A 25,628-nucleotide genomic window follows, 5' to 3' on the forward strand; every position below is an offset into this window, starting at 1 on the left:
TTTGTTGGACTACCTGACCGTGGTTTTGTTTTTACCGAGCCCCTGATTTTCCATTTGTTAATCACAGTTTGAATGCTGCTGACTGGCATTATCAATTCCTGTTTTATACAGTTCAACTAACTTTTCCTGTAGATCCGTTGACAATTCTTTTGCTTTCCCCATGACTCATAATCCAGAAATGTCAGTGGCTGGATGATAGATGCAAGAGTCTGTCTGGATCCCAGAAAATCACTCAGCTTTTATGGATACACACTATTTACAAGCAAACAGGTCACAAGTGAGGATGTTAACTTTAGTAGCTATTCAAACCCATTTGTGTCAACTTCTGTTCATGTTATCAGGCCAAAATCAGCAGGGTATGTAAACTTTTGATCAGGGTCATTTGGATGTTTTGGGTTCTCATTATGATTTAAAAAAAAGAAAACACAGTAGTTTGACATTAAATGGCTTCACTCAACCACTATCCATGAGTGGAGAAAAAGTTTTAGTGTCATCATTCATATTCTCTGAAAAAAGGCCAAGAAATCTAAAATTCTGCCGGGGTATGTATTGAGCACAACTGTATATTGTTTCCGAATGAAATTTTGTAGATTGGACAATGGAAATAAGTAATTTTGCATGACGCATTTTCCCTGTTTTTCAATTTCTCTTAAATGTGCACCAGAGCACCTGCGTGTTTATCATGTAACCTTTCACATGACACACACTCCATTTATGTGACAAAATCATGTGGCCCAATCAAAAGACCAGTGCCCATAATTTTTGGACATCACGTGCCATATAGTACCCTTGGATGGTGGTAATTTGCATATCCAAAAATAGAATATAAAAATAAAATTATTCCATGAAATGGGAGCAATATGTGGTAAGTATGTAACTTTTCTTACCTACTTGTAAATTACTTGGTAACTGGCATTTACGTATACTGTAATGTTGTTCAATTCTCCACACAGAAAGGATAAAACTGCAAAGGTTATATATTCAACAATGTTGCTTTAAAACCTTAGTCTTTGCAGTAACAAGATGGTTACCAAAAAAATGGACCAGAGAGAGAAGACTCCTGAGACCACTAGCATGAGATACAATCCATTTTGCCTTGTACTTCTTAATATTTAAAACCAGCATATCCACTCACCAGGCATAATACATATTTAAGCACTAAGGGCAGCTAGATGTGCTGATAACCTCTAATCTGCCACACAAACATATTTTGTAAGAATAAGTCATAGATATTTTAATTGCGCGATGGAGCCTAGGCTACTATGCAAAGTTCTCTTGCAATTTTTGTCATTTAATAATTTCCCTAAGGCTGGAGTCACACACAACGTTTAAAAAATTGTTCCGTTTTACATGGATGAGAAGCGCAGAAATGTTCCCTGAACAGTGATCGGTATGTCATCCGTGTGCAATGCGAGGATGCGATTTTCTCGCATCTAAGCATCCGTGTGAGATACGTATGGCATCCGTATGGCGAGATTTTCTTGCTGGCTTGCAAAATGGACATATAATGGATCCATGGCCTCAAATATTCGTGAAAACATATATATACTGCAGTCTATATATAAGTATATATATGTCAGTGAGAAGCTGACATCACGCAGGCTGTGCCGACTACCAGTCTGACCCACGGTGAACTGACAGCATGGGAAAAAGTTCAGAAACTTTCCCACGCTACTGAGTTCATATCCGGTCAGGCGGGGAAGCTGCGCACGCAGCTTTTCATTCATTACACAGTGGTTTACAGTCAGGGCGGTAGCATTAGCACCGCTCCCGGTTGTTAACTATTTAACCCCTTGAGATGGATTGCAGCGTGGGACTTGACTGTACAGCAGACAGGTATGGGATATTGTTGTTTTTTTACTTTTTTATTTTTTTTTTTACAGCAGAACGAGGGCTTCGCTTGAATTGAGAGTGTAATAAAGATGGAAAACCTGTGTGTTTAATTATTTCATTAAAAGGCTTTATTCTTAATGTGTGTGTATTTTTTTTAACCCTTTGACTACTATAGGATTAGTAATGGATAGGTGTCTTATTGACACATCTCCATTATTAACCGGGCTTAATGTCACTTTACAATAGCAAGGTGACATTAACCCCTTATTACCCCATATGCCACCTCTGCAGGGCAATAGGAAGAGAGGTTAAGTGCCGGAATAGGGGCATCCTACAGATGCACCTTTTCTGGGGTGGCTAGGGGCAGATGTTTTTAGTGGGGGGGGGGGCCAATAACCATGGTCCCTCTTTAGGCTATTAATATCTGCCCTCAGTCATTGGCTTTCCCTCTCTGGCGGGGAAAATTGAGCAGGAGCCCACGACAGATTTTTCCATGAATTAATCCTTTCATTTATCACCTACAACTCAAAAATTTTACACACACTCTACTAACATTATTAGTGAGGGACATATAAAAAACTAACGGATATGCAATGGTTTACTGTATGTAAACCATGTCTCATATCCTGTCGAGTTCTGTAATGATTTTACAGATGCCGACAATTGAATTGTCGGCTATTCTACTACCTAACGCTCTATGAAATATAAATATATATACTGTATATGTGTCAATGACATCTATATATATATATATATATATATATATATATATATACTGTATATATATCTATACTATGTGTAGACATTTATTTTATCTATTCTATTTTAACCTGTCAGTGTGATTTTACATTACACTGCACTGAATTGCCGGCTTTTCTAAAGGTCACCTGTGCATATTTCTCGCAAGTCACACTGATGGTCCATGTGGTGTGTGAGTTTTTCTCGCACCCATAGACTTTCATTGGCGAGTCTTGGCCAATATACGGTGAAAGTCGCAGCATGCTACGATTTCACTCTCACGTATAATACAGCCGAGAAAAAAAAATGATGATGGGAGCTACCCCATAGATTAACATTGGTCCGAGTGCTACGCAATTTTTTTATAGCATAGCACTCGGCCGTATTATACAGTAGTGTGACTACGGCCTAATAATAACTTTAAGAAGACAGCTTTTATTTGAATAAAATTCATAGTTGTATTTTTTTGGTCTCAGTCATAAATATGTACAAGGTGCTGTCATTTTACATACAGTGGGGAAAATAAGTATTTGATACTCTGCCGATTTTGCAAGTTTTCGCACCTACAAAGATTGGAGAGGTCTGTCATTTTTATCATAGGTACACTTCAGCTGTGAAAGACAAAATCTTAACAAAAATCCAGAAATTCACATTGTATGATTTTTACATAAATAATTTGCATTTTATTGCATGAAATAAGTATTTGATGCAATAGAAAAATAGAACTTAATATTTGGTTTAGAAACCTTTGTTGACAGATGTCAGACATTTCCTGTAGTTCTTGACCAGTATTGTACACACTGCAGCAGGGATTTTGGCCCACGCCTGCATGCAGATCTTCTCCAGATCTTTCAGGTTTTGGAGCTGTTGCTGGGCAACTGTAAGGGGCTGGGTGGTGAAACCACTATGCCGAAGCCCAAGGAAGGCCTGGAGGGGTGTGACTAGGAGCCTCACCCACTCTGACCACGGATATGACCATAAAAACATCCAAAAGATTTATAAATATAGTTATAGGGGTTTTCCCATCATATAAAGAACAATAGCCTGTGGGTTCTACTAACATATACAACCAAAGTCATGGTACAAAGTAAAAAAATTTTTTATTAAGGATTAAGTGTAAAATAGATCTGAATCAGAGAGTAAATGGAACATGTGAGGATTCGAAAGGGGATAAAATCAAGTAGATAAAGGTAGGAGGGAGTTTTCAAAAAGTAAAGGGTAGCAAGATAGTCTATACCAGACAAAGCAGGGAATATTAATGAACTTCCATGATTCATGTAAGAACCACTGTGTTGAAACCCAAGGAAGACCTGAAGGGGCGTGACTAGGAGTCTCAACCAATCTGACCATGGATATGCAGCAGCTAAAGACACAGAGATCCGTGGAGAGACAAGTGAGGTGGTCCAGATGCTACTCCAGGACTGACCTTGGAGAGATGGCAGTTGACCCCTACGAGTAGCTGAGGCAGCCCAAGGATAGGCTGACAGAGAGATGAGCATTGGTTGGCACAGCAGGATCGGCTGGCGTTGAGATGAGCACTGGTGGGTGCAGCTGGACCGGCTGCAATTGAGACGAGCACTGGTGGGTGCAAATGGACCGGCTGCCATTGAAATTAGCTCTGGCGGGTGCAACTGGACCGGCTGCAATTGAGATGTGCACTGGCAGGTGCAACTGGACTGGTTGCCATTGTGATGAGCACTGGCTGGTGCAATTGGACTGGCTGCCGCTAAGGTGAGCACTGGTGGGTGCAGCAGGCTGAGATACAAACACTAGAACTTGAGAACTCACAAGAGTGTTAGGAAAACAAACTCACAACATTGCACAGGCACCTCCATGTTGGAGGAGGTGCTTTAAATAGTAAATGTCCTCCAGCTATTGGCTGGGGACACTTTAGAGGAAAACGCACAGCCCCTTTAAGAAAGAGGAAGTGTGGGGGCACCCTAAGCACAAGGGCACCCCTGACAGCAGCAGACCAGGAAGGAGCAGGACAGAGGCTGCAGTGGTGAGTATGCTGGTGTCTCTGCAGGGAGAGAGGGACTGCAAAAGCAGAGACACTGGTGCTACAGCAACATTGAGTTTCAGGTCCCTGCTTTGACCAGGTACTGTTGTTCTGGGCTGATTCTTGACCTTTCTCAGAATCATCTGTACCCCATAAGGTTAGATTTTGCATGGAGCCACAGACTGAAGAAGATTGACAATCATCTTGTGTTTCTTTCATTTTCTAATAATTGTACCAACAGTTGTTGCCTTTTCACCCAGCTGCTTGATTATTGTTCTGTAGCCCATTCCAGCCTTGTGTAGGTCTACAGTTTTGTCCCTTGTGTCCTTAGACAGCTCCTTGGCCTTGGTGGAAAGGTTCGAGTGTGTTTGATTGAGTGTGTGGACAGGTGTCTTGTATACAGGTAACAAGTTGAAACAGGTGCAATTATACAGGCAATGAGTGCAGAGTAGGAGGGCTTCTTAAAGAAAAACTAACAGGTCTGCGAGAGCCAGAATTCTTCTTGGTTGGAAGGTGATCAAATACTTACTGCATGCAATAAAATGCAATTTAATTATTTAAAAATCACACAATGTGATTTTCTGTTTTTTTATTTTAGATCATGTCTCTCACAGTTTAAGTGTACCTACGATAAAATTACAAATCTCTCTATTCTTTGTAGGTGGGAAAACTTGCAAAATCAGCAAATATTTATTTTCCCCACTCCTGTCATAGCTGTTTTCTGTCAGCTCACCCGTGTGTGCTTACGATACAGCTGCTCTGTCAGTTGAGACACAGGTCTCAGATGCTGTTTTACTTCAGTCTGCAACCCATCCTAGCACATGACTAGGATGAGTTACCATTTAAATTACATGATGGGGCCATTTTATTACATTCTTGGAGGATCCTTTTAAATCACTTTTTATTAGTTGAAGTAGTAGCCAAGGTGGAGACCTTTTAGGGTATGTGTAAAGTGAGCAAGGTGGTAGTCATGGGCAAGAGAGGCTGTTATTCTCCCACACCTTGGCACCTCACAAATAAATGGTGTCCCAGTTTCCATGTAGTGCAGTTCACTCAAGTTTTGGCGGCACATTCAATAGGGGACACCAGCTTTGGTTTAACAAGTTAGTCTTTACTGAACAGTTCAAGTACAGCCATCTCTAACACACAGTTTCTGGCACAACACCTTCCATCATTTGCTTCCTCCACACTGAACATCGCATTTCTATTCTCACATTCAGCATGGATTAATCCTCTTGTCAGCCCCAGGGTTTCCCAATCCAGCGCCACAGTATGCCGAGACATTTCCCTCACATGGTTCCACGCCCGTCTTCCTCTGTATGGAAGGATTGTCTGTGCTCTCCATAGCCCCTGACTAGAGCCTTAGGCTCCGAATGTTGCAGGAATGTTCACAGGGAGTTTTGTAACCTCATACCGACAAAATGTCTTTGCCCAGTGGTGGTATTTCGTCGCTGGACTCCCGCAGACATTGCTGAATCGGCATGTGTGACGCCGATTCAGCGATGTCTTCACTGGTAACCAGGGTAAACATCGGGTTACTAAGCGCAGGGCCGCGCTTAGTAACCCGATGTTTACCCTGGTTACCAGTGTAAATGTAAAAAAAAACAAACACTACATACTTATATTTCGGTGTCTGTCCCCCGGCGCTGTGCTTCTCTGCACTGTGAGCGCCAGCCAGCCGTAAAGCAGAGCACAGCGGTGATGTCACCGCTGTGCTTTCCGGCTGGCGCTCACAGTCAGTGCAGAGAAGCACAGCGCCGGGGGACAGACACCGGAATGTAAGTATGTAGTGTTTTTTTTTTTTTACGTTTATGCTGGTAACCAGGGTAAACATCGGGTTACTAAGCGCGGCCCTGTGCTTAGTAACCCGATGTTTACCCTGGTTACCAGGGGACTTCGCATAGTTGGTCGCTGGAGAGCTGTCTGTGTGACAGCTCTCCGGCGACCACACAGCGACGCTGCAGCGATCGGGATCGTTGTCTAGATCGCTGCAGCGTCGCTAAATGTGACGGTACCTTAACTAACTAAACCAGGAAGTCATTGCCTTTTACTGGTTCTAACCCTTCACCTTTTGGCCAGTCACCAACTGTCTCCTTTCTCTGACTGCCCTAGCAGTCGGTTGCTAGGCAAGCTTCATGGTTCACCTACTTAACGTCGGTCACTACCTTCTAACAGTATACACTGAACTTCATAGAAACATAGAATGTTAAAGTTGGAAAGGACCTCCAGGGTCATTGTGTCCAACTCCCTGCTCAATGCAGGATTTACTAAACCATCTCAGACAGATGTCAGTCCAGCTTCTGTTTGAAGACTACCATTGAAGGCGAATTTACCACCTCTCATGGCAGCCTGTTCCTCTCATTGATCACCGCCACTGTGAAAAGTTTTTTCTAATATCTGATCTGTATCTTCTCTTGTCCACTTTCATTACGTTGTTTCTCATGTTTCCATGTGTAAATGAGAATAAGGATGATCCTTAAAGGTCGCTATTGGTGTTTATGATTTATATATGATGGGATCATTGTATTTTCTATGAGTAATTCTATTGGTTCTTTCCTGGTATATAAATAAGGCTCACTGGCCTTTAATTTTCTGGCTCCATCTTCTTTCCTTTTTTGAATATAGGGACAACATTTGCTCTTCTCTAGTCTTCTGAGACTTCTCCTGTTCTGCAGGAATCTTCAAAGAATCTGGCTAGTGGCTCCGCAAACTTCTGCTGTCACTATCCCAGGCCTCGGAACACAATTGAAAATACCCAGCCACCCACCCCCAGGCTCAAGCACTAAGAGGGCACATTTCCAGACCATGCTTGCCATGGAAATGTTGCCATTTAGGCTTGTGGAAAATAAGGCGTTCTGCTACAGAGTCTCCAACTGCCATTATTTTTCCCTATGTGCCATCCCTGCCCTACACAAGCGTGTATTCCATAACATCACCCATGATCTGACCAATGCAGTTCACTTAACCATCGACACGTGGACAAGAGCTTGTGGCCAAACATGTGTGACTCTCGCTAACTCATGCTCATCTTAGTGGTTCAGTGGTTTATGAAAACCTACCCAGATTTGCCTGAGCTACTTGTGAAGGTACGCTGCATGTGTGCCCATTTCTGCATTTCAGCTACAGCTGTCGTCGGTCTTGCAGTGCTGCAGCAGCACTTGGAAGTGCCAGCTCATGGACTGGTGTGCGACGTGAACATGCACTGGAACTCTACATTACACATGTTGACAAGGCTTTGTGAGCAGCAGAGGGCAGTTTTTGAATACCAGCTGCAATATGCCTGTTGGTATTCCAGTCAGCCTCTGCACATAACCGATGAGTGGTCATGAAAAGTCTGACATCTGTGAAGTTCTATGAAACTGTGAGGAATCAATTAAGATGTTGAGCTACGATGACGTCATAATCAGCAAAATCATTCTGCTACTGTGTCTACTCAAACACTCTCTGCTCACAATTAAAAAGGAATTACCCAGCTTGATCTCATCTTCTCAGCACGGATTGGATGATAGTGAGGAGGAGAAGGAACAGGAGGTGGTTTCCTGAGTTACATATGGTACTACCCACACCAGCTTCATCCTGTCACTTCAGCGCGGATGGGCTGAAGAGGAGGATAAGGAGGAGAGGGAGGAGTAGGAGGAAATGGAAAGTCATCCTCCTGGTGGGGACAGGGAAGTCTGCCTGTTAGGAATCTTTCACAAACATTTGTCTTCCTGTCCTGGTGCCTTTTCTATGACCCTTGCATTATACCCATTTTGGAAAACTCGGATTACTGTTTGTTCTCCCTTCTCAACACACAACTTCCCCTCTTTCCTTTCTGCAGCGGAGAGGGCTAGTACAATGATGCAATACCAGAAGGTACTAGTCGAACAGTTCCCATTTGGCAATACTGGCGGCAGTGGTCATAGATCCTTGGGCAACTGAGAAATAGAGATGAGGGAGACACTCACCATGTCCAAAAGAAGCAGGGGAATACTATCAAAGGTCTGGGACAGTTTCATTAAATGCTCCTAGCGCCCAGGCCCTGATACGCAGAGTAGTATGACAAGGTGGGAAAAAATTTTGAAGATGGTGAGGGAGTACCTAGCTAACCGTACCAGCGTCCTCCGTGATTGGTCTGTGCTGTACTTGGATATCCAAGCTGAACAGCATGAACTGTGCCTCTATGACCTGGAGATGCTGGCTGCCCTGCTGCCAGCGTTTTATCAGAGCAGGTTTTTAGTGCCACTAGGGGCATGATAAGCGCATCCGCCAGTCAACTGAAAAGGTTGACAGGCTGACGCTTATCAAAATTAACATGGCCTGGATTGGCCCAGACTTCTCAACCCCACGGGATGACAGCAGCAAAATATAAAGTCCATTCAAATGTAGTGTCATCAAGTGACCCTCACTCAAAATCTTTAGAGTATGATCAGGTGGCCCTCGATAAAAATAAATAGATGGTCATCAGATGGCCTTCATTCAAAATCTTTAGTTCAGGCGGCACTCACTCAAAATCTTTATAGAGTAATGACTTCTGGTGGGTGTAGTTTTATTTCCCTCTCCACTATGTCATAGTACTACTGAAGTCATAGGAGAGGGGGAAATACAAGAGGAAATGGCCCAGCAATTAAGGGGTGGAGGAGGCATGGGTTTTTTTGTTATTTTTTTGTCTTGTAATTTTGCTTTATTTACGAATCATTGTACACGAAAGAATGCTTTCTAACCTATTTCAGCAATTTTCCTGCCCACATCAGCCCTCCTGTCAGGGTCTTCCAGAAAAATTCTTGAGTTTCTCATTGACTTCCATTATTCTCATTCTCAAGCCCTTCTGAGAGTCTGACCTGCTCGATTTGAGTGTTGTTGAGCACTCTGATCATTTTAGTGCTCGCTCATCACTAATATTGAGCAAACCCTGAATGTGTGAACGTGGTTAGTGTGTCACTTGCCCCACAATGTGCCCGAAAATAAAAAAAATACACTCATTGTGCCTCCTTAACAGAAAATACCCCACAACATGTCCCTGAATGAAAACTACAACACACTGTGCACTTTACATAAATGATTAGTCACTGTGCCTGCTACATGTATACAGTTAACCACTGTGCCCCATGAATACATACAGGGCCTGACGAGCAATCTTGCAATTCTGGCAAATTCCAGAAGAGCCGGTCTGGTTGTGGGCCTGCTTGCCTGCTACATTGTTATCAGAATCTGCATCCTCAAGATTCCCACAAAGCTAACAGTTGTGACGGAGCACAAAGTCAATGGCTCCGTCACTTAACTCGGCATGCCTCAGGCGTCCCTTCTGTCTGCAACTTTCTGAGGACAGCACCAACAGGTGATGTCAGCGCTGCAATGATGTCACTATATCACACCGCCAGCATCCATTGCGAGAATGAATAGAGAAGGAGTGAGATGCTGTGGAGGATGAGGTGTCTGGATTAGGTGAGTATAGGGATTTTTTTGTTTTTGCTGGGGTTGTGGGGGACCATCACACTATATAAGGTGCTGTTAGATGGACCATCATAGCATATAAGGGGCTGTGGGATGTACCACCATACAATATAGTGCACTGTTGAGGGGACCATAATACTACATAGGAGGCTGTTGGGAGGACCATCCTAGTATACGAGGGACTGTGAGGTGGACTGTCATAATATATAAAGAGCTGTGATGTGGACCATCAAACGATATACGGGGCTGTGCAGGGATTGTTATACAGTATTGAGGCTATGGGGGGATCTTCATAGTGCATGAGGGATCAATCATAATATTTGGGATGGCTGTGGAGGGACTATCTTAATATAGGGTGGTTGTGGTGGACGTCATACTGTGTGGGGTGGCTGTGGTGAACATTATACAGCCTGGAGGTCTATGTGGAACATTATATTATTACTTTATGGGATGGTTATGGTGGACATCATACTGTATGGGGGCTGTGGGGTCCTCATATTGTAAGGGGGGCTTTGGTGGACATCTCACGTGATATAGGAGTCTGTGGTAAACATTATACTGTATATTGGGGGCTGTCATGACAATCTTACTGTGTGGTGGGCTGTGGGGTATCATACTTTGTGTAAGGTTTGTAAGGCAATCATACTTTGTAGGGGCATAATACTCTATAGTGGTCATGAAAGGGGTATCATAGTGAGTGAGACCACTTAGGGGTTTCAGTAGGGGCAAAATAACTGTTTAAATGCTGCAATACATTTCCTTCTCTTTCTTAAAATGGTGGGAGATATGCTCTTCTTTGACTGTGACGTGATAGGACTTTTTCTATGGAGCGCTTGTTATTTCTATACACACCCCTGCTCAGGAGCATTATTAGAGTAAAGATGCACTGAGAGTTATTATTAAAAGGAGGCACAATGGGGGTATTGTTATCATTTTAGGGTAAGCAAGGAATCATTATTATTATTATTATTATTATTATTAATATAATAGAGTACAGGGGATATTTTTATTATTATAAGGAGGCACAGGGTCCTTATTATAAGAGGTCAGTGAGGATGATTATTAAAAGAGGCACAGGGGAATTATTGTAAGGTATCACAAGTTGTGGTTTGTGATGGTGCTAGAATGTGAGGAGAGTCCTGGAAAATCAGTAAAGTGAAGATGTCTGTGTCACGTTTTGACGTTTTGCAGGGACGACTTATGGATGGAATAAGAGATTGTGGTGGTCTGGACTGAATGTAAAGGAAAAGGGAAAATGATCAAAACAAAACAATCAGCGAGAAAGTCACTGGTGAGAACCTGCACAATATACACATATGGTCTGCAGAGAACTGGTGTAGACCTGATATTACCATTATATGGTCACTGTATGGTGGGTGGAAATACCAGTCCTAGTACAGCGTTTTAAGTTAAAGTAGTTGTTCAAGCTTGAAGTCCATCGTGACTCTATATGACCGAGGATGTCTGAATCCTCCCCTTGTTTGCGCATTGTGAGGATTCTCCGGTGCCGGTGCTGGGAGTTGGTGATCATGTGTAGTAGCATAACTTGAACGGCATATGCCCCAAATCAAAAGCTCTAATTTGGCCCCCAATTATTGCAAGTCTTTAATAGCATTAGTCTTTTTATATAGGCGAAGGGTACTTATAGCACCCCTTAGACCCCAGGGCCGGAGTACGATTGCAACTCTCGCACCACCTATAGTTATGTCCCCGATCATGTTACTGCAAGTATGCAATTGGCATACACGCGGTCACATGCTAACTAGACATGCACGGCCTCGCTCAATACAAGTGAAATTAGCAAAGCTGAGTACAATTAATCCTATGAGGATTCAGAATTCTGAAGTTACATAGACTTAAACCTCAACCCCTTTAACGATCAGTATGATGGTATTATAAATATTGTATATGCTGGTAATATTTAGTTATAGTTTGTTGGTATTTGTCTGTCATATTGCAATAATATTATTTTGATATTATAATTATTTAATCTTATATAGAAATATAATTGGTATTATTAGAAATATTAGTCTTGTGGTAAATCTTGATTTCCTTTAGGCAGGGTAATATTAGTAACAGGTATCCCCATCTGGTGCTCGGGGGTGGGGACAGCATGGGCCTCTGTGATTTCAAATGCCAGGGCTGAATTTCAGTTCCAATCTGTCTCTCTGTAAATAAGTAACCACTGTGCCCTCTGAATATACATGCAGCTACTTCATGAATATACAGCACAAACCAAAAGTTTGGACACACCTTCTCATTTAAAGATTTTTCTGTATTTTCATGACTATGAAAATTGTACATTCACACTGAAGGCATCAAAACTATGAATTAACACATGTGGAATTATATACTTAACAAAAAATTGTGAAACAACTGAAATTATGTCTTATATTCTAGGTTCTTCAAAGTAGCCACCTTTTGCTTTGATGACTGCTTAGCACACTCTTGGCATTCTCTTGATGAGCTTCAAGACGTAGTCACCGGGAATGGTCTTCCAACAATCTTGAAGGAGTTCCCAGAGATGCTTAGCCCTTGTTGGCCCTTTTGCCTTCACTCTGCGGTCCAGCTCACCCCAAACCATCTTGATTGGATTCAGGTCTGGTTACTGTGGAGGCCATGTCATCTGGTGTAGCACCCCATCACTCTCCTTCTTGGTCAAATAGCCCTTACACAGCCTGGAGATGTGTTTGGGGTCATTGTCCTGTTGAAAAATAAATGATGGTCCGACTAAATGCAAATCGAATAGCATGCCGCTGCAAGATGCTGTGGTATCCATGCTGGTTCGGTATGCCTTCAATTTTGAATAAATCCCCAACAGTGTCACCAGCAAAGCACACCCACACCATCACACCTCTTCCTCTAAGCTTCACGGTGGGAACCAGGCATGTAGAGTCCATCCGTACACCTTTTCTGTGTCGCACAAAAACACGGTGGTTGGAACCAAAGATCTCAAATTTGGACTCATCAGACCAAAGCACAGATTTCCACAGATTTTTCTAATGTCCATTCCTTGTGTTCTTTAGCCCAAACAAGTCTTTTCTGCTTGTTGCCTGTCCTTAGCAGTGGTTTCTTAGCAGCTAATTTACCATCAAGGCCTGCTGCACAAAGTCTCCTCTTAACAGTTGTTGTAGAGATGTGTCTGGTGCTAGAACTCTGTGTGGCATTGACCTGGTCTCTAATCTGAGCTGCTGTTAACATGCGATTTCTGAAGCCATCACTGTGCCCCTGAATATAAATGAAGCCACCACTGTGCCCCCTGAATATAAATGAAGCCATCACTGTGCCCCCTGAATATAAATGAAGCCATCACTGTGCCCCCTGAATATAAATGAAGCCATCACTGTGCCCCCTGAATATAAATGAAGCCATCACTGTGCCCCCTTAATATAAATGAAGCCTCTACTGTGCCCCCTGAATATAAATGAAGCCACCACTGTGAGTATCCCCGGTTTTAAACTAATTAGGCCGCTGTGCTCACTTTATAAATTTAAGGGATTGTCCACTACTAGGTCAACCCCTTTTCATATCCCACGTTTGCCCCTATAAAGCAAAAAAAGCCTATGCTCACCTCACGTGCTGGCGCCATTCCTTCGGTGTCACCACTTGCTGTCCCTGAGGCTCTCGTGCGGTTGTTGTGAGATGTGACCTTTGTGCCCAATCAGCACTGACATCACGGTCTCTGCCTTCTGTCGCATTGAACACGAAGAGGAAGTCCAGGCTGCAGCTGATCTCTGACTTTCTCTTCATGTTCAATTCATCCGGTGGCGGGGACAATGATGCCAGCGCTGATTGGGAGCCGAGGTCACATGTCACAACACCGCACGGGAGCCCCGGGGAGAGTGAGTACCGACATCGAGTAAACGGTGCTGGCACAGGAGGTGAGTACAGGCCTTTCTATTTTATTGGAGCCAAGCATGAGATGTAACAAGGAGTTGTCCAAGTAGTGGACAACTTCTTTAACATAATCCCAAAATCTTTAACATGAATACACCCTGAGTAAAATAGAAAGCCACCACTGTACCATGTTTGTATTTTCTGACAACCTGATTTGAGTAGATGGATAATGTAATAAATAGTGTTAAGCGATACCGTCCGATACTTGAAAGTATCGGTATCGGATAGTATCGGCCGATACCCGAAAAATATCGGATATCGCCGATACCGATATCCGATACCAATACAAGTCAATGGGACATCAAGTATCGGAAGGTATTCTCATGGTTCCCAGGGTCTGAAGGAGAGGAAACTCTCCTTCAGGCCCTGGGATCCATAGGGATGTGTAAAATAAAGAATTAAAATAAAAAATATTGATATATTTACCTCTCCGGCGGCCCCTGAACTCAGCGCGGGTAACCGGCAGGCTTCTTTGTTCAAAATCAGCGCTTTTAGGACCTGAGAATCACATCCCGGCTTCTGATTGGTCGCGGGCCGCCCATGTGACCGCCACGCGACCAATCACAAGCCGCTACGTCTTTGAAAGTCATTAACGCGCTCATTTTTAAAAATGAGCGCGTTAATAGCTTGCGGTGACGTCGCGGCTTGTGATTGGTCGCGTGGCCGCGACCAATCACAAGCCGCTACGTCTTTGAAAGCCATTAACGCACTCATTTTTAAAAATGAGCGCGTTAATAGCTTGCGGTGACGTCGCGGCTTGTGATTGGTCGCGTGGCCGCGACCAATCACAAGCCGCTACGTCTTTGAAAGTCATTAACGCGCTCATTTTTAAAAATGAGCGCGTTAATAGCTTGCGGTGACGTCGCGGCTTGTGATTGGTCACGGCCACGCGACCAATCACAAGCCGCTACGTCTTTGAAAGCCATTAACGCGCTCATTTTTAAAAATGAGCGCGTTAATAGCTTGCGGTGACGTCGCGGCTTGTGATTGGTTGCGTGGCGGTCACATGGGCGGCCCGCGACCAATCAGAAGCCGGGACGTGATTCTCAGGTCCTAAATGCGCTGATTTTGAAGAACGAAGCCTGCCGGTTACCCGCGCTGAGTCCAGGGGCCGCCGGAGAGGTAAATATATCAATATTTTTTATTTTAATTCTTTATTTTACACATCTCTATGTATCCGATACCGATACCCGATACCACAAAAGTATCGGATCTCGGTATCGGAATTCCGATACCGCAAGTATCGGCCGATACCCGATACTTGCGGTATCGGAATGCTCAACACTAGTAATAAATAAATAATCTTCAACTCACAAATTAAAAATAATATTGTTTCACCCTTCCCCCTTCAAAAAGCCCCTCCATCATTATCGGCAGGTTTCTATTCTTGATGAATCTGGAGATAAGTCTGTAAATATATCAATATTTAATAAAAAAGGGGACACAAGCTATGAAAATATTGAATGCTAATTGAAAAAAAGTACATAAATGTGATGGCAACAATAATGATTAATAAAATATTTATAACCAATCTATGGGACTGTCGATAACTTTATGTTTATTTGGTGCCACATTCACTACAATTGGGCCCCTGACCTACTTACTCCTCCTTTCTATGTACTGATTTAAAAATAAAAAAAGTAAGAAAAAGGCCTTTTCCAAAAAAAAAAAATACTATATAATCCACAGAATCCAAAGAAGAATAACTGAAACATTCTTTGGTTCCTCGATTTGAAAACTGACTGTGTCTTCAAGAATTTCAAGGGAAAAAATAAGATTGAATGCCAAAGTTCGCATCATCTCATCATCCTTCCAATTGTAACATATTGTTTTCTTACTGAAACTGCCTAAATATTATACACCTTCCTGAAAAAGGGGAAATGGAGCTTAAAACTTCAAACCTCACTTCTAATATTCTTAAAGGGAACCTGTCACCATGAGAATGCCGTCCAATCTGCAGGCCCCATGTAATAGACCAGGAGGAGATGAGTAGACTGATATATAGTTTTGTGGGAAAGGTTTGGTATATCCTGTGTTGAAATCATTTAATCCTCGGCTCTTTCTGTGATTTTCAGTCCAGTGGGCGGTCCTATCAGTGACTGACAGCTACCTCAATGTGCACAGCTATGCAAAGAAGCTGTCAGTCACTGATAGGACCACCTACTGGACCGAAATTAATCACAGAAAGAGCTGAGGATTAAATGATTAAATCACAGGATATACCAAATCTTTTCTCACAAAACTAGATATCATTCTGCTCAGCTCCACTTGCTCTATAATATAATACCTGCAGATTGGACGGCATTTTCATGGTGACAGGATACCTTAAAGGATATAACACATTAGTACCCCCTCCTTAACCCCTTCATGACCAACCTATATTGACCTTAAAGACCTTGCCGTTTTTTGCAATTCTGACCAGTGTCCCTTTATGAGGTAATAACTCAGGAACGCTTCAATGGATCCTAGCGGTTCTGAGATTGTTTTTTCGTGACATATTGGGCTTCATGTTAGTGGTAAATTTAGGTCAATAAATTCTGTGTTTATTTGTGATAAAAACGGAAATTTGGCGAAAATTTTGAAAATTTCGCAATTTTCACATTTTGAATTTTTATTCTGTTAAACCAGAGAGGCATGTGACACAAAATAGTTAATAAATAACATTTCCCACACGTCTACTTTACATCAGCACAATTTTGGAAACAAAATTTTTTTTTGCTAGGAAGTTATAAGGGTTAAAATTTGACCAGCGATTTCTCATTTTTACAACGAAATTTACAAAACCATTTTTTTTAAGGGACCACCTCACATTTGAAGTCAGTTTGAGGGGTCTATATGGCTGAAAATACCCAAAAGTGACACCATTCTAAAAACTGCACTCCTCAAGCTGCTCAAAACCACATTCAAGAAGTTTATTAAACCCTTCAGGTGCTTCACAGCAGCAGAAGCAACATGGAAGGAAAAAAATGAACATTTAACTTTTTAGTCACAAAAATGATTTTTCAGCAACAATTTTTGTATTTTCCCAATGGTAAAAGGAGAAACTGAACAACGAAAGTTGTTGTCCAATTTGTCCTGAGTACGCTGATACCTCATATGTGGAGGTAAACCACTGTTTGGGTGCACGGCAGGGCTTGGAAGGGAAGGAGCGCCATTTGACTTTTTGAATGAAAAATTGGCTGCACTCTTTAGCGGACACCATGTCAAGTTTGGAGAGCCCCCGTGTGCCTAAAAATTGGAGCTCCCCCACAAGTGACCCCATTTTGGAAACTAGACGCCCCAAGGAACTTATCTAGATGCATAGTGAGCCCTTTAAACCCACAAGTGCTTCACAAATTGATCCGTAAAAATGAAAAAGTACTATCTTTTCACAAAAAAATTTCTTTTCGCCTCAATTTTTTCATTTTCACATGGGCAATAGGATAAAATGGATCCTAAAATTTGTTGAGCAATTTCTCCCGAGTACGCCGATACCTCATATGTGGGGGTAAACCACTGTTTGGGCACACGGCATGGCTCGGAAGGGAAGGCGCGCCTTTTGACTTTTTGAATGGAAAATTAGCTCCAATTGTTAGCGGACACCATGTCGCATTTGGAGAGCCCCTGTGTGCCTATGCAATGAAGCTCCCCCACAAGTGACCCCATTTTGGAAACTAGACCCCCCAAGGAACTTATCTAGATGCATACTGAGCACTTTAAACCCCCAGGTGCTTCACAGAAGTTTATAATGCAGGGCCATGAAAATAAAAAATAATTTTTCTTTTCTCAAAAATGATTTTTTAGCCTGGAATTTCCTATTTTGCCAATGGTAATAGGAGAAATTGGACCACAAATGTTGTTGTCCAGCTTGTCCTGAGTACGCAGATACCCCATATGTGGGGGTAAACCACTGTTTGGGCGCACGGCAGGGCTCAGAAGGGAAAGCACGTCATTTGGCTTTTTAAATGGAAAATTAGCTCCAATCATTAGCGGACACCATGTCGCGTTTGGAGAGCCCCTGTGTGCCTAAACATTGGAGATCCCCCACAAATGACCCCATTTTGGAAACTAGACCCCCAAAGGAACTAATCTAGATGTGTGGTGAGCACTTTGAACCCTCAAGTGCTTCACAGAAGTTTATAACGCAGAGCCATGAAAAAAAAAAAAATTCTTTTCTCAAAAATGATTTTTTAGCCCGCAATTTTTTATTTTCCCAAGGGTAACAGGAGAAATTTGACCCCAAAAGTTGTTGTACAGTTTCTCCTGAGTATGCTGATACCCAATATGTGGGGGTAAACCACTGTTTAGGCACATGCTGGGGCTCGGAAGTGAAGTAGTGACGTTTTGAAATGCAGACTTTGATGGAATGCTCTGCGGGCGTCACGTTGCGTTTGCAGAGCCCCTGATGTGGCTAAACAGTAGAAACCCCCCACAAGTGACCCCATTTTGGAAACTAGACCCCGAAAGGAACTTATCTAGATGTGAGGTGAGCACTTTGAACCCCCAAGTGCTTCACAGAAGTTCATAACACAGAGCAGTGAAAATAATAAATACGTTTTCTTTCCTCAAAAATAATTTTTTAGCCCAGAATTTTTTATTTTCCCAAGGGTTACAGGAGAAATTGGACCCCAAATGTTGTTGTCCAGTTTCTCCTGAGTACGCTGATACCCTATGTGTGGGGGTAAACCACTGTTTGGGCACACGTCGGGGCTCAGAAGGGAAGTAGTGACTTTTGAAATGCAGACTTTGATGGAATGGTCTGCGGATGTCATGTTGCGTTTGCAGAGCCCCTGGTGTGCCTAAACAGTAGAAACCCCCCACAAGTGACCCCATTTTGGAAACTAGACCCCCCAAGAAACTTATCTAGATATGTGGTGAGCACTTTGAACCCCCAAGTGCTTCACAGACGTTTACAACGCAGAGCCGTGAAAATAAAAAAATCATTATTCTTTCCTCAAAAATGATGTTTTAGCAAGCAATTTTTTATTTTCTCAAGGGTAACAGCAGAAATTGGACCCCAGTAATTGTTGCGCAGTTTGTCCTGAGTATGCTGGTACCCCATATGTGGGGGTAAACCACTGTTTGGGCACACGTCGGAGCTCGGAAGTGAGGGAGCACCATTTGACTTTTTGAATACAAGATTGGCTGGAATCAATGGTGGCACCATGTTGCGTTTGGAGACCCCCTGATGTGCCTAAACAGTGGAAACCCCTCAATTCTACCTCCAACACTAACCCCAACACACCCCTAAACCTTATCCCAACTGTAGCCGTAACCCTAATCACAACCCTAACCCCAACACACCCCTAACCCTAACCACAACCCTAATTCCAACCCAACCCTAACCCTAAGGCTATGTGCCAACGTTGCGGATTCGTATGAGATTTTTCAGCACCATTTTTGAAAAATCCGCGGGTAAAAGGCACTGCGTTTTACCTGCGGATTTACCGCGGATTGCCAGTGTTTTTTGTGCGGATTTCACCTGCGGATTCCTATTGAGGAACAGGTGTAAAACGCTGCGGAATCCGCACAAAGAATTGACATGCTGCGGAAAATATAACGCAGCGTTTCCGCGTGGTATTTTCCGCACCATGGGCACAGCGGATTTGGTTTTCCATATGTTTACATGGTACTGTAAACCTGATGGAACACTGCTGCGAATCCGCAGCGGCCAATCCGCTGCGGATCCGCAGCCAAATCCGCACCGTGTGCACATAGCCTAATTCTAAAGGTATGTGCACACGCTGCGGAAAACGCTGCGGATCCGCAGCAGTTTCCCATGAGCTTACAGTTCAATGTAAACCTATGGGAAACAAAAATCGCTGTACACATCCTGCGGAAAAACTGCACGGAAACGCAGCGGTTTACATTCCGCAGCATGTCACTTTGTGCGGATTCCGCAGCGGTTTTACAACTGCTCCAATAGAAAATCGCAGTTGTAAAACCACAGTGAAATGCACAGAAAAACCGCGGTAAATCCACAGCGGTTTAGCACTGCGGATTTATCAAATCCTCTGCGGAAAAATCCGCATAGGACCAGAATACGTGTGCACATCCCGAACCCTAGCCCTACCCCTAACCCTACCCCTACCCCTAACCCTACCCCTAACCCTACCCCTACCCCTAACCCTACCCCTACCCCTAACCCTACCCCTAACCCTAACCCTAACCCTACCCCTAACCCTACCCCTAACTCTAACTGCACATGCGCCCGCCATTTTGGAAGATGGCGGCGCCCAGGAAAGAAGATGGACGGACCCCGGGAGGCCAGGTAAGTATAAGGGGAGGGGGGGAGATCAGGGCACGGGGGGGGGCGTCGGAGCACGGGGGGTGGATCGGAACACGGGGGGGTGGATTGGAGCACGGAGCGTGGGATCGCTGTGCGGGCGGGTGGATCGGAGCACGGGGGGGGATCGCTGTGCGGGGGGGGGGGATCGCTGTGCGGGGGGGATCGGAGTGCGGGGGGGTTTGATTGGAGCACGGGGGGTGTGATTGGAGCACGGGGGGAGCGGACAGGAGGACGGGGGAGCGGAGCACAGGACGGAGGGGAGCGGACCACAGATCGGGGGGCTGAGGGGGCGATCGGTGGGGTGGGGTGGGTGCACATTAGTGTTTCCAGCCATGGCCGATGATATTGCAGCATCGGCCATGGCTGGATTGTAATATTTGACCATTTTTTTAGGTGAAATATTACAAATCGCTCTGATTGGCTGTTGAAAGTGAAACTGCCAACAGCCAATCAGAGCGATCGTAGCCACGGGGGGGGTGAAGCCACCCCCCCGGGCTAAACTACCACTCCCCCTGTCCCTGCAGATCGGGTGAAATGGGAGTTAACCCTTTCACCCGATCTGCAGGGACGCGATCTTTCCATGACGCATATGCTGCGTCATGGGTCGGAATGGCACCGACTTTCATGACGCAGCTTATGCGTCAAAGGTCGGGAAGGGGTTAAACAAATATTGGAGCAGAAAAGTTGTTAAAAACATTTGAAACCATCAAAACAGCACATCACCACTGTAACTGAAGTTACTAAGATCACTTATGAGAGATCAAATTTAGTTCTTTTTACTACAGCACTATATGTACTGTTACCATCACTCCTAGTTAGCAAAAGCTAAAACTCCTTTAACTGTACTTAAATTACTTATGTACTCCACATAAAGGAAGTGAACACACTGAAATAAGCAGAAGCTGGCCAACTGCTCCATTTACTTCTATCAGCATGCCTTATATCATCTTCATATCTGATCTTGCCAGTGCCAGTTATATACGTTTGTACTTTCATTTGTACTAATGCCCAGTAGGATAATTTGATGATTTCAGTATAGAACACATCTTCAAATACTGTTACATTCACATCTATATTCAGGTAGAATATATTCCCCTGATGAAATACCGATATATAGGAGTTACCTTAAAAGTTTTCAAGCAAAAAATAGTAAGGAATCTTCATACAATAGAAAACAGTAAGATTACAAGCCTTGGGTATTAGCAGGAGAAGTCAGTTGCAATGATGGGAATGTAGTTGCAATGATGTTTTGTAGTTACTCACCCATTATGGTCAGTTCTGCGATACAGCTGGAGTGTCAGGGGAATCAGAAATATCTCCGATTCAGTCTTTCATTTGCCTCAATATTCTGCACATGTCCTCTATCTATTCCAAATTACAAGCCTTCTTTGAGAAGTCTGTGTCCTATTGTAAGAAGAGATGTGTATGGCTTATCCTAACAGAGCTTACAAGCACAGAAGAGTCAAATGCAGTTTCTTTTCCAGGAGAAGCCTCCCAGGAAGTGCTAGTCAGCGTGAAACATCCAAAGGGAGGGGGTCTTCATAATGTTTTTAAATCAGATAGTTTAACTGGCCAACACTAGTTCCCTATAACAGCTCCAAATGGCAGTTGTTAATATAGGGGGTAAGCAGAAGGTGAGGCTTATAGAAATCAAGTTCGACAATTATATATACTTCTTGATCACTAACTAGCATTGTTCCAGACATAGGTGTCATTAGGATTGAAAACTACATATCATTTTTGTAAGACCACATGCAGTCATGGCCGAAAATGTTGGCAATTACACATGTTTTGTTTTTTCCTTTGTGTGTATTGAAACAACCCAAAAAAAGAGAAAAAAAAAGGCAAATAGGCATTATTTCACACAAAACCCCAAAACTGGGCCGGACAAAATTGTTGTCACCCTCAGCTTAATATTTGGTTGCACACCCTTTGGAATAAATAACTGCAATCAATTGCTTTCTATAACCATCAACAAGCTTCTTACAACTCTCAACAGGAATTTTCAACCATTCTTCTTTTGCAAACTGCTCCAGGTCTCTCATATTTGAAGGAAGCCTTCTCCCAATAGCAATGTAAAGATCTCTCCACAGGTGCTCAATTGGATTTTGATCCTGACTCATTGTTGGCCACTTCAGAACTCTCCAGTGCTTTGTTTCCATCCAATTATGGGTGCTTCTTGTATGTTTGGGGTCATTGTCCTGCTGGAAGACCCATGACCTGGGATGCAAACCCTGCTTTGACACTTGGCACTACATTGCGACTCAAAATCCTCTGATAATCTTCAGATTTCATGATGCCATGGCACCCAGTGCAAGAGGCAGCAATGCAATCCCAAAACATCTTTGCACCTCAACCATATTTGATTGTAGGTACTGTGTTCTTTTCTTTGTAGGTGTCATTCAGGTTTCAGTAAACAGTAGAATGATGTACTTTACCAAAAGGCTCTATCTAGGTCTCATCTGTTCACAAGATGCTTTCCCAGAAGGATTTTAGCTTACTCACGTACATTTTGGCAAACTGCCGTCTGGCTGTTGTTGTCTTTATGTCAGCAGTGGGGTCCTCATGAGTCTCTTGACATAGCATTTCAATTCATTCAAATGATGACAGATAGCTTGTGCTGACACTGATGCACCCTGTTGTGAATTCTGTTGTCGGGCTCCCTCCTGTGGTCATGAATGGTACTTCGGCTGGTTCTGTCCATGGACTTCCTCTGGTGGGTGTTTCTGAGTTTCACAGATGATGAGGTTAATTTGTTAGCTGCTGCTCTATTTAACTCCACTTAGATCTTTGCTCCATGCCACCTGTCAATGTTCCAGTTGTGGTCTGTTCACTCCTGGATCGTTCTTGTGACCTGTCTTCCCATCAGAAGCTAAGTTCCAGCTTGTATTTCTTTGGTTTGCTATTTTTCTGTCCAGCTTGCTATTTAATTTGTTCTCTTGCTTGCTGGAAGCTCTGGGACGCAGAGGGAGCGCCTCCGCACCGTGAGTCGGTGCGGAGGGTCTTTTTGCGCCCTCTGCGTTGTCTTTTTGTAGGTTTTTGTGCTGACCGCAAAGTAACCTTTCCTATCCTCGGTCTGTTCAGTAAGTCGGGCCTCACTTTGCTAAATCTATTTCATCTCTGTGTTTGTATTTTCATCTTTACTCACGGTCATTATATGTGGGGGGCTGCCTTTTCCTTTGGGGAATCTCTCTGAGGCAAGGTAGGCTTTATTTTTCTATCTTCAGGGCTAGCTAGTTTCTTAGGCTGTGCCGAGTTGCATAGGGAGCGTTAGGCGCAATCCACGGCTATTTCTAGTGTGTTTGATAGGTTTAGGGATTGCGGTCAGCAGAGTTCCCACGTCCCAGAGCTCGTCCTTATTATCAGTAACTATCAGGTCATTCCGTTATCTCTTAACCACCAGGTCCATTATTGTCCTGACCACCAGGTCATAACAGTACAGGTGGCCCAAAGTACTAATGCATCTCAATAGAGGAATAAGAGAAGTTCTGAGACCATTTTTTTTTCTTTTCAGTATGTTTTGTCTCTATTTTCCCCTTTACCTCTGGGTGGTTCAGGACACTGGTGTTAACATGGACATTCAAGGTCTGTCCTCTTGGATGGATAATCTCACTACAAGGATACAAAACATTCAAGATTTTGTGGTTCAGAATCCGATGTCAGAGCCTAGGACTCCAATTCCTGATTTGTTTGTTTTTTGGTGATAGATTTAAGTTCTTGAATTTCAAAAATAATTGTAAATTGTTTCTTGCCTTGAAACCTCGCTCCTCAGGTGACCCTGTTCAACAAGTAAAGATCATTATTTCTTTGTTACGTGGTGACCCTCAAGACTGGGCATTTTCCCTTGCGCCAGGAGATCCGGCATTGCGTGATGTTGATGCGTTTTTCCTGGCGCTTGGATTGCTTTATGACGAACCTAATTCAGTGGATCAGGCAGAGAAAATCTTGCTGGCTCTGTGTCAGGGTCAGGATGAAGTGGAGATATATTGTCAGAAGTTTAGAAAGTGGTCTGTGCTCACTCAGTGGAATGAATGTGCCCTGGCAGCAATCTTCAGAAAGGGTCTCTCTGAAGCCCTTAAGGATGTCATGGTGGGGTTTCCCATGCCTGCTGGTCTGAATGAGTCTATGTCCTTGGCCATTCAGATCGATCGACGCTTGCGTGAGCGTAAAGCTGTGGACCATTTGGCGGTACTATCTGAGCATGGGCCTGAGCCTATGCAATGTGATAGGACTTTGACCAGAGCTGAACGGCAAGAACACAGACGTCGGAATGGGCTATGTTTTTACTGTGGTGATTCCACTCATGCTATCTCCGATTGTCCTAAGCGCACAAAGCGGTACGCTAGGTCTGCCACCATTGGTACGGTACAGTCTAAATTTCTATTGTCTGTTACTCTGATTTGCTCTTTGTTATCCCATTCTGTTATGGCATTTGTGGATTCAGGCGCTGCTCTGAATTTGATGGACTTGGAGTATGCTAGGCGCTGTGGTTTTTTCTTGGAGCCCTTGCAGTATCCTATTCCATTGAGAGGGCAGCACGGTGGCGCAGTGGTTAGCACTTCAGCCTTGCAGCGCTGGAGTCCTGGGTTCTAACCCCACCACGGACAACATCTGCAAAGAGTTTGTATGTTCTCTCCGTGTTTGCGTGGGTTTCCTCCGGGTACTCCGGTTTCCTCCCACATTCCAAAGACATACTGATAGGGAATTTAGATTGTGAGCCCCATCGGGGACAGCGATGATGATGTGTGCAACCTGTAAAGCGCTGCAGAATATGTTAGCGCTATATAAAAATAAAGATTATTATTATTATTATTAATTGATGCTACGCCTTTGGCCAAGAATAAGCCTCAGTATTGGACCCAATTGACCATGTGCATGGCTCCTGCACATCAGGAGGATATCCGCTTTCTGGTGTTGCATAATCTGCATGATGTGGTCGTTTTGGGGTTGCCATGGCTACAGGTTCATAATCCAGTATTGGACTGGAAATCTATGTTTGTGTCCAGCTGGGGTTGCCAGGGGGTACATGGTGATGTTCCATTTTTGTCTATTTCGTCTTCCACTCCTTCTGAAGTTCCAGAGTTTTTGTCGGATTATCGGGATGTATTTGATGAGCCCAAAGCCAGTGCCCTACCTCATCATAGGGATTGCGATTGTGCAATTAATTTGATTCCTGGTAGTAAGTTTCCTAAGGGCCGATTGTTCAATTTATCTGTGCCAGAACATGCCGCTATGCGGAGTTATATAAAGGAATCCTTGGAGAAAGGCCATATTCGCCCGTCGTCATCACCGTTAGGAGCAGGGTTCTTTTTTGTGGCCAAGAAGGATGGTTCTTTGAGACCTTGTATTGATTACCGCCTTCTTAATAAAATTACAGTCAAATTTCAGTATCCTTTGCAGTTGCTGTCTGATTTGTTTGCTCGTATTAAAGGGGCTAGTTGGTTCACCAAGATAGATCTT

At 43.5% G+C, this 25,628-nt stretch overlaps 1 protein-coding gene across 1 annotated transcript in view; it reads right to left on the reverse strand.

Annotated features, from left to right (window-relative positions):
- Positions 1-21,650, reverse strand: part of GPM6A (glycoprotein M6A) — a 571,936-nt gene extending 550,286 nt beyond the window's left edge. Inside the window, exon 1 of the mRNA XM_069744252.1 lies at positions 21,432-21,650. Within this exon, the coding sequence (XP_069600353.1) occupies positions 21,432-21,435 (4 nt within the window). The 5' untranslated portion in view covers positions 21,436-21,650. The remainder of the gene's footprint in view (positions 1-21,431) is intronic.
- Between the last annotated feature and the right edge of the window lie 3,978 nt (positions 21,651-25,628).

The sequence above is a fragment of the Ranitomeya imitator genome, chromosome 1 (genome assembly GCF_032444005.1).
Source record: "Ranitomeya imitator isolate aRanImi1 chromosome 1, aRanImi1.pri, whole genome shotgun sequence".
NCBI classification, from domain to species: Eukaryota; Metazoa; Chordata; class Amphibia; order Anura; family Dendrobatidae; genus Ranitomeya; species Ranitomeya imitator.